The sequence below is a fragment of the Cyprinodon tularosa genome, unplaced genomic scaffold, assembly GCF_016077235.1.
Source record: "Cyprinodon tularosa strain WSP-4 unplaced genomic scaffold, ASM1607723v1 ctg557, whole genome shotgun sequence".
NCBI lineage: Eukaryota > Metazoa > Chordata > Actinopteri > Cyprinodontiformes > Cyprinodontidae > Cyprinodon > Cyprinodon tularosa.
The window spans coordinates 1-10,000 of NW_024039293.1; the positions used below are offsets into that span (position 1 = coordinate 1).

At 41.2% G+C, this 10,000-nt stretch overlaps 1 protein-coding gene across 1 annotated transcript in view; it reads right to left on the minus strand.

The window, feature by feature from the left end:
* Positions 1 to 140: 140 nt before the first annotated feature.
* Positions 141 to 10,000, minus strand: part of cd109 (CD109 molecule) — a 46,844-nt gene continuing 36,984 nt past the window's right edge. The window contains exons 25-30 of the mRNA XM_038305367.1: positions 9,799 to 9,954; positions 7,009 to 7,074; positions 6,798 to 6,934; positions 3,028 to 3,184; positions 2,836 to 2,938; positions 141 to 435 (exon numbers count right to left, since the gene is read on the minus strand). Coding sequence (XP_038161295.1) covers positions 245 to 435; positions 2,836 to 2,938; positions 3,028 to 3,184; positions 6,798 to 6,934; positions 7,009 to 7,074; positions 9,799 to 9,954 — 810 coding nt within the window. The 3' untranslated portion in view covers positions 141 to 244. The remainder of the gene's footprint in view (positions 436 to 2,835; positions 2,939 to 3,027; positions 3,185 to 6,797; positions 6,935 to 7,008; positions 7,075 to 9,798; positions 9,955 to 10,000) is intronic.

The following is a 10,000-nucleotide window of genomic DNA, read 5'->3' on the forward strand; positions in this document are numbered from 1 at the left end:
ATGGATAAAAGTTGCTCTGACTGAACATGAACCTGATGTTTCTTTGAAGTTTAATCCAGGTTTGCGGTGCATCATTTATTTTGGATTAATTTCAAAAATGAAGAGACGCCAGAAGAAGAAATTCAGGCAGAACCAAAAACTCAAAATCTCACATTTATTTTTCCCATCAGTAGTTTCCTCTAACTCTAACATTTTATTCCTCCCAACTGCAGGAGGTAATTGCAAACTAACGTTCTGGCCATGTTTAAACGCTGAAGATGATGAAGAGGAGCAGCAGAGGAGGCAGGAAGCAGCTCAGCAGGAAGTGGCGGCGCGGCGCAGCGTTCAGATCGAAGTCGTTGTTTGCTCGGCACTGGCTGCAGTCTTCTCCACAGAAGGAGCAGGTGGACGCCGTGCTCCTCCAAGACGATTTGTACGACTTCATTGCCCTCCGTCCTGTAGGGGGCGGCAGAGAGCGCAACATCAGTACTATTTGCCAACTTCTGACTATGCTCCTCTATAAATAGATTCATTTGTTTTCAGACTGAGTTATTTTTCATTTCAAATGTTGAATTAATTCTCCTGAAGCTCCTAAATGTTCAGTATTTGTGACAATTGACTTTTAATCTATATCATTGCAAAAAAGAAGAGGCTACTAAAGCACGGGTGTTTTTCTAAAATACTTAGACATCCTGATATTTCAATTCAATTTAGTTTATTTCTATAGTGCATAGTCATCTCAAGGCCGCTCACACTGAGCCTGGTTCTGCTGGAGGTTCCTTCCTGTTCAAAGGGAGTTTTTCCTCTCCACTGTCGTTACAAGCATGCTTAGTGTGAGGGATTGCTGAAGAGTCAATGAGTCGATGCAATCAGCTGGTTTTCCTTAGATAGAAAACTTTGAATCAATCTGACTGGATGATCTGGTTGATCTGGGATGACATGATGTGAATTGGAGCTATAGAAATAAACTGAATTGATAAAGAACAGGGTAACCTGGCTGATCAGGAAACCCTCCAGATCAGAACCTTATTCCATCCACCCCTCAGCATGATGCTGCCACTACCACCCAGTTCTCAGGTGGAGGAACAGAAGCACACTGGGACCAGCCACTAAGAAGTTAAGAACGTCTGAGTTAAAACAGCAGAACCAGAAGCACCAGTTTTAGTCCGTGAGGCAGACATCCTGTCTACTTTTAAGGCTAGGCTTAAAACTTTCCTTTTTGATAGGGATGCACGATATTGGGATTTTGGCCGATATTTTAAAACTCATGTAGCCGATAACCGATATCGATACCGATGTTAAAGCTGGACAAAAATAAGTAGTCATTGAAAATAGCAGTTTTGTTATCCATTTCTGACACTTTGAAAAATAATATACTCAAATATATTTTCATAAATAGATTTTTAAAAACGCGGTATCGATCTATTTTACTTTCAAAATCTCGTGAAATTTCATCGTTCTGTTACAAACTCTCATGATATTTTGCAAATTCTTGTGAGATTTTGTTAGTAAAATAGATCGATACCGCGTCAATATATCAACATATAAAAATATGGCAACATTTGGTGAATTTTCGGGGGATTTCGTAGCATAACGATGACATATAGCAATATTTCATTAGTAAAAGAGATTGATATGGTGTTTTTAAATGGCAATATATCAGCATATGAAGATATTGGGATATTTTAATGGATCAATATTTTTTCCCTCGTCTTTAGAAGTTTTTAAGTCTGTAAAAAAGACGTTTTTGAGGAAGAAGAAGAAGTAGTATTTTTTTTATTTTTTTTAGACTTTAGAAACTCAGAAGCTGATCAAATATCGGGTTAAATATCAGTGGGGTGGCCGATATCCGATATTCAGTTTTAAGGCCGATACCGATAGGGGGCATTGTCGCTACCCGATCCGTACCATCAGCTCATTTGCGCCTGCGCGAACAGAATAACTTCCGGGTCGCCAAAAAATAATGTAATTACGGTACTGAAAAAACTCTATTTATATCCTTAAATAATTAAAGAATACTAAACTACATCGTAAAGACAATATTGAAGACTTTTCTGGAAGAAATGGATGCTTTTTAAATTCAATCCATTGTATTGCTTGACGTCATTTTTCTGGAATAAAAATCCACATTTTCGGGAAATGTTCCCTTATCAATGAAAAACTGCAGGTCAGGAAAGGTAGCAAATGAATCCATTGTGGGATCAGTACTGCTGGAGTGCATAGTTAGGTACAGAGTAAATCAAATATTTAAACAAATTTAAATATATACGCTGTGTGACGTATATTTGCGCATGCTCAGAGCAGTCAAAGTAACTATCACAAGGCGATTGAACTTTTTTATATATTTCTGTTTTTTTATTTTTAGAAAATGCAATATTGACGAAAAAACAAAGATATACAAAAAGAAACCCATGCCTCTAAAAAATACAAAAGAATAAAAAAGTAGGAAAAAGGAAATATTGCCACCGGAACTTATTCTGTTCGCGCAGGCGCAAATGAGCTGATGGTACGGATCGTGCTACCGGTACGGATCGGGTAAGGACACCAGCATCCCTACTTTTTCATAAAGCTTCTAGTTAGAGTGGCTCAGGTTATCCTGATCTATCTCTATAGTTCGGCTGCTATAGGCTTAGACTGCTGGAGGACATAGGGACCCCTTTTTCATCATCCTGGAGAGAAATATCAGCTGAGCTGCTTCCATCAATACCTTTCCTTAGATAGAAAACTTTGAATCAATCTGACTGGATGATCTGGTGAGCTGGAAAGTGACCTGAGATGACATGATGTGAATTGGAGCTATAGAAATAAACTGAATAGAATTGTCTGAGCCTCCATGAATGACCAGCAGAATCTTACTGGGTTCATAGTAGTCATAGATGGTGACGGTGGCCTCCTGGACTTTAGCCACCATAAACTCCAGGATCAGAGGAATCGACACGCACGTCTCGTGAGTCGTGACCTGCAGACAGAACCAGAAACCTGCTGTTGGCTCAGGAGCCCAGACTGAACCAGCAACCCCTGAAAGAGACTGTTTGGGTTCCAGCTCACAGAGTCCAGGTACAGGACCACCTTCCCCGGCTGCGTCTCCACTTTTTTTAAGGCGCCGTCCAGTTCGATGAGGTCGGGACGCAGGCTGAAGCCGCTGAGCAGACCCACCTCCATCAGAACCATCCCTGTCTCATTCAGGTCCAGATGGTGGGACAGACTGCAGGGAGAACAGATCCAGATCATTACATCCTGAAACCGGGAACATGGGGAGAAATCCCAGCAGGAACGCGAAGCAGGAACACAGAAACCAGTATGGCAGAAATAAACAGATTCAAATGATTCAGCATTTTACATTTTAAAATTGTTATTTTAATCTGATTTTATCATAAAAAGAGAAAAAAAAAGAAAGTTTTCCTTTACTTTATGTAGTTTTTCTTGGTTTTTTTTCTTGGTTTTCATCAATTATTCTAATTTTAAAATGCAAAACGTAAAAAAAAGTGATATTTGATTACTCTCAAATCTGTAGTCACAATTTAAATGAAGAGTGGATTCATTTAATTCAAGTATCATTTGTTAATTCGCTTTTCAAATTCAAACAAACAATGAAAACACAAGAAACAACTTTTCTTATTATTTCATTTTATAGAATAACAGAAAAACAAAGAACAGTTCCTTTTTTAATTTAGCATGAATAGGAAGAATATGAAGAAAACAGATAATAAACATATGACTTCCTCTGGGCTCTCTGGTAACTATAGTTTAACTATAGATCGAACTTTAGGCCGGCCTGTTTTTCAGTGTAGTCCTGTTTCTCTGACTGTGACTAACTGGATGTGCTCTCTTCATCCTCTGACATGGGAGCTGGCTCGGAGCTCGTCTGCCTGGCTGTGTGTTTCCTGGACGGGGCCGCCTGTGGAGCCGGTTGCCTTTTGTATCTATGCTTCTTTTTCTACGTCTGCCAGGGATATTAAAGTCAAACACCGAAGGCCAAAAAAACTAATTTGCTACAAGCCGAGGGCCGGACTGGTTAAATGTTTATTAAAACATGTTGAAATGAACATAGCCTATTGAACCAAGACCTAACACATTGTTTTTTAAAAAACAAACTATTAATATCGATATTATTAATAAACTTTATTATATTAATAAACTTATTAAGATAAATACATGTATTTTAAACCGAAAATGCATCACTGTGCTGCTCTATGATCGATCACTGCTTTCAAATAGTAAAATGAAATAAAATAAAATCATGGCTCTTATCTGCATTTTTCTATTCAACTGAAAAATATGAATAAATAAAACGAAATATAAAAATCTATGGCACACAGACTTCCTTTAACCTCTTGGACACTAGGCCTGTTTTCGAGAAATATGCTTGAAAATAACACGCCCAAAATGAATTGATTATATCTCAAGAACTACAGAGTTTATTTTAATTGTTTTGGTATCAAAATAAAGGCAAAACCCCAGAGAATATGTTACAGGTGTAAAAACCATCTTGGGGCGAGTGCTGAGGACCCATTTGGGTCCTCATGTTATGGAAAGGTTAAAGAAAAATCCCGTCTTGTACAAAGAAATATAAAGATTTTGTGCTGAATCACGGCAGCGGACCCAGAATTCAGCAAGAGGTTCTTTAAAAAAGGGAATTAATTAAATAAAAAGCAGAGCAATACCAAAAAGGACCAAAGAACACTGCAAAAAAATGTAAATCTAAATGAGGGATTTTTTCTTAAAATAAGTGCATTTTATCCTGATTTGAGGAGGTAAATGAGACACTTTGCCAATGAAACAAGACAATTTACATTTGAAATAAGAAAAATCAATTGCATTGTCTTATTTCAAGTGCATATTATCTAATTGACGTATTTTAAGTGTAAAAATGTCTTATTTACCTGCTCAAATTAAGGGTAAATACATTTGATTTAAGACATTTTTACTTACTTTCAGATCATTTTTGCAGTGAATCAAAGGCTGATTGAGGCCAAAATAAAAGGAGCCTGGATGAAAGGAGGGGTGGAGCTGATCCTGCAGGTGACAGAGACCGACACGCTGCTGAAGGAGGGGCAGGTGGGATCCACAGGCCATGCCCAGAATACCAGGAGGGGAACAGGCGGCACAGTCAGGGTATCGTGCGGATCCCACCTGCCCCTCGATCAGCAGCCTGCAGGATCAGCTCCGCCCCTCCCTCCATCCAGGCTCCTTTTATTTTGGCTTCAATCAGCCTCTTCTAACACCTGCGCAGCGCAGTTAGTGGACTCCGCCTCCTCAGACAACCGACTTCAGCCCAGCTTGGATTGTTAAAGAGGGAAAAGCAAAAACCAAAACAATCCAAACATGCAAAGCACAACCAAAAAAATAAATAAAATAAAAACACAATCATGTTTTTTTTCCCTGGGAATGCAGTGTTGGTGCGTGCAACACGAGCGCACAAACACTACATTCCCCACAATGCAACGGCAGCCTGTGAAGTCACAGCAGCGCGCACAAGCGGCCGTGGCCTGTGGGCCGCTTCTAACGTAATTAAATATCATCCAGGGGGCCGCGGAGAAACTATTTACGGGTCTTGACTTTGACATATGTGCCCTAAAGGGACATTGAAGGGAAAACAATTTACTAAATTCAAAACTAAAATCATAATGATAAAAAAAAAAGATACAATTGGAAATACATCAAAAATATCTTAGAACCTTCTAAATATGGTGACCATTTTTATTTATTCTTAAAATATTTTTTGCAGTAATGAAAAACAAATTTTTGGGACATGAAAAATTTTTATTCTTTATTTAAACTCTTCCTGATTGATTTATTTAGCGACAGTTAACATTCGTGATAAACGTCATTTAAAAAGTCGAGGAACCTGGAGATCTTTTAAAGTAAATAACTAAACTCATTTTCATATTTTTAGCTCCTCTGAGCGACTGAACCCATTTACACTGGAAAAACGATCTAGAAATGAGAAAAAATGTCCTAAATTAAGTGTATTTACCCTTAATTTGAGTAGGTTAATGAGAAAGTTTGACAATGGAATGAGGATTATTACTCTTAAAATAAGATAATTAGATAATATGCACTTGAAATAAGACAATGCAATTGTTTTTTCTTATTTTAAGTGTAAATTGGCAAAATGTCTCTTTTACCTCCTCAATCCAAGGAAAATGCACTTATTTTAAGAAAAAATGACTGATCTAGATTTGGATTTTTTTCCATTTAGACTGTTTTGCTGCTGAGGTGCTGATGTTTGGACCAGAGGCAGAGCCAGAAAATGTTAATAAGGCTGGCCAGGCGATAAGCAAAGTACACTGAAAAAAATTAACTATACTTTCCTACAGCCTTTGATATCACAGAGACACAGATATTTAAACATCCTTGATGTCTAAATTAAAGGCATATTGGACCAAATTCTTTCAGGTTTGAGTTCTGGAGCGAACATCTTAATCATCGTCATTACTTACATACTTTTATTAATAATCGTTCTGCATAAAATTAATATTTATTAAATGGATTACTTATTATTAAAGTAGTTATTTATTTCTGATTTCATTGAAGGCTCTTAGATGACTTGCAGAGACAGAATTTTCTCTTTATCCAATAAGAACAAATCTAGTTCTGAAAGAGAATGAATTCTGTCTCTTTAATGTTAGTATATTGATGTGAATAATTAAACACAATGTTTTTGTTGTCAAGTAATTGTTAATATATGAAAAATTTAAATGTTTGAATAAGTTTGAGTATTCACAGTCTGCATTAGAAGGGTAAAAAATGATTGGTTAAGGAAGGCCGTGGCCAATCTAGCTCCGCCCCTGGTTTGGATCATGTGACCTTCTCACCTGCTGCATACGTGCAGACTGGCGTGGTTCTCCTCCGAGTCAAACAGATCCACATATAGATGGAAGGCCTCATCTTCATGCGTGTCCCGTCTCTTCCTCATCAGCTCCTCCGTCCTGATGTTGTAAAACACGTTCAGCTGCGCAAGAGACGGAATGAATGAGAGGGCGGCATACCAGCACCAAACAGCAGGGGGGGCTGAGACACGGGTACCTGGAACAGAGCCAGTCCTTGACCTTTTGCCACCACCTTTAGATCCAGCTCAGCTTCTGGAACAACCTGGAAAGTCAATGAAAAACGATGATCAGACCAGAGGGAACGAGAGGATTAAAATGAGATTGAATCCGAGCAAACCACAGATTCCTCAGTCAATCAGGATCAACAGACGGATGAAAAACACCTGAAGAAGATGTGTTTGTGGAATTTAGATCCAGATAAAGAAAAACTCCTCACCATCATCATCCTCTATTCCTGCTTTATCATCAGGAAGGATCCGTCCTGTGATTGGACAGTTTGATCTGTGCCTGAAACCAGTCTAACTGCTTTTAAGGCTAGGCTTAAAACGTTAGCTTTTTGATAAAGCTTATAGTTAGAGTGGCCTTAGGTTATCCTGAGCTATCTCTATGGTTACGCTGCTATAGGACAGCTGACTTGGAACGACTTGGAAAACCACACTGAATCTATCTGACTGGATGATCTGGTTCAACTGTCTCTGTAAAGAGATGACAAGTCTTGTGAATTGGAGCTATAGAAACCAACTGAATTGAATTAAACCTGACACTTGGACCTAAACCTAAACTCCAGACTGGGTGTAGGCTGGGACTTAACAAAGGTTGAGGCTTGCACTAAACTGGGACCAGCCTGGGTGAATACTGGGTCTAAACTGGGACCAACTGGAGGGTGGGACTAAATGGGGACTAAATACTGGGTGTAGGCTGGGTCTAGACTGGGACCAACTGGAGGGTGGGACTAAATGGGGACTAAATACTGGGTGTAGGCTGGGTCTAGACTGGGACCAACTGGAGGGTGGGACTAAATGGGGACTAAATACTGGGTGTAGGCTGGGTCTAGACTGGGACCAACTGGAGGGTGGGACTAAATGGGGACTAAATGCTGGGTGTAGGCTGGGTCTAAACTGGGACCAACTGGAGGGTGGGACTAAATGGGGACTAAATGCTGGGTGTAGGCTGGGTCTAAACTGGGACCAACTGGAGGGTGGGACTAAATGGGGACTAAATACTGGGTGTAGGCTGGGTCTAGACTGGGACCAACTGGAGGGTGGGACTAAATGGGGACTAAATACTGGGTGTAGGCTGGGTCTAGACTGGGACCAACTGGAGGTCGGGACTAAATGGGGACTAAATACTGGGTGTAGGCTGGGTCTAAACTGGGACCAACTGGAGGGTGGGACTAAATGGGGACTAAATACTGGGTGTAGGCTGGGTCTAAACTGGGACCAACTGGAGGTCGGGACTAAATGGGGACTAAATACTGGGTGTAGGCTGGGTCTAAACTGGGACCAACTGGAGGTCGGGACTAAATGGGGACTAAATACTGGGTGTAGGCTGGATCTAGACTGGGACCAACTGGAGGGTGGGACTAAATGGGGACTAAATACTGGGGGTAGGCTGGGTCTAAATTGGGACCAACTGGAGGGTGGGACTAAATGGGGACTAAATACTGGGTGTAGGCTGGGTCTAAACTGGGACCAACTGGAGGTCGGGACTAAATGGGGACTAAATACTGGGTGTAGGCTGGGTCTAAACTGGGACCAACTGGAGGGTGGGACTAAATGGGGACTAAATACTGGGGGTAGGCTGGGTCTAAATTGGGACCAACTGGAGGGTGGGACTAAATGGGGACTAAATACTGGGGGTAGGCTGGGTCTAAACTGGGACCAACTGGAGGGTGGGACTAAATGGGGACTAAATACTGGGGGTAGGCTGGGTCTAAAATGGGACCAACTGGAGGGTGGGACTAAATGGGGACTAAATACTGGGTGTAGGCTGGGTCTAAACTGGGACCAACTGGAGGGTGGGACTAAATGGGGACTAAATACTGGGGGTAGGCTGGGTCTAAATTGGGACCAACTGGAGGGTGGGACTAAATGGGGACTAAATACTGGGGGTAGGCTGGGTCTAAACTGGGACCAACTGGAGGGTGGGACTAAATGGGGACTAAATACTGGGGGTAGGCTGGGTCTAAATTGGGACCAACTGGAGGGTGGGACTAAATGGGGACTAAATACTGGGTGTAGGCTGGGTCTAAACTGGGACCAAATGGAGGGTGGGACTAAATGGGGACTAAATACTGGGGGTAGGCTGGGTCTAAATTGGGACCAACTGGAGGGTGGGACTAAATGGGGACTAAATACTGGGGGTAGGCTGGGTCTAAACTGGGACCAACTGGAGGGTGGGACTAAATGGGGACTAAATACTGGGTGTAGGCTGGGTCTAAACTGGGACCAACTGGAGGGTGGGACTAAATGGGGACTAAATACTGGGTGTAGGCTGGGTCTAAACTGGGACCAACTGGAGGGTGGGACTAAATGGGGACTAAATACTGGGTGTAGGCTGGGACTAAACTGACAGCTCATTAAGGTCTGACAGCTAGTTAAAATCTGACAGCTCGTTTAAGTTTGAAAACTAGTTAAGGTCTGATTGCTAGTAAAGATCTGACAGCTCGTTAAGATCTGAAAGCTTAATAAAGTCTGACAGTTTGTTAAAGTTTGACAGCTTGTTAAGGTTTGTCAGCTCGTCAAAATCTGACAGCTCGTTAAGATCTGACAGCTCCTTAAGATTTGACAGGTCGTTAAAGTCTAAAAGCTCGTTAAGATTAAGCAGCTCTTCATGGTCTGGTCTATCCCTGGATCTATAAAATCCCTGAGCTACTGCCTTGGTCCTCTTAGCCTATCCTATTGGTCCCAAACTAGGGACAAAAAAGCAGATGCTTCCTGATTGATATTGACAGTCATCCTTTCTTGGTTAAAGGCTCCCTGGTTACCTGCTGACTCTGAAGGAGCAGGAAGTTGTCCTTGTTGATGTGGAAGGAGGCAACGCTGTCTGAGTCTCTGTTAGCCACTCTGATGTTTATGTCATGGTGATGAGATATTCCCAGGGGGGCGAATGTGGACAACGCCTGCAGAGCCACCACCGTGTCCTGTGACAGAGACAAGGAATTATTAGAGTATCTCCAAGTGTTTCAC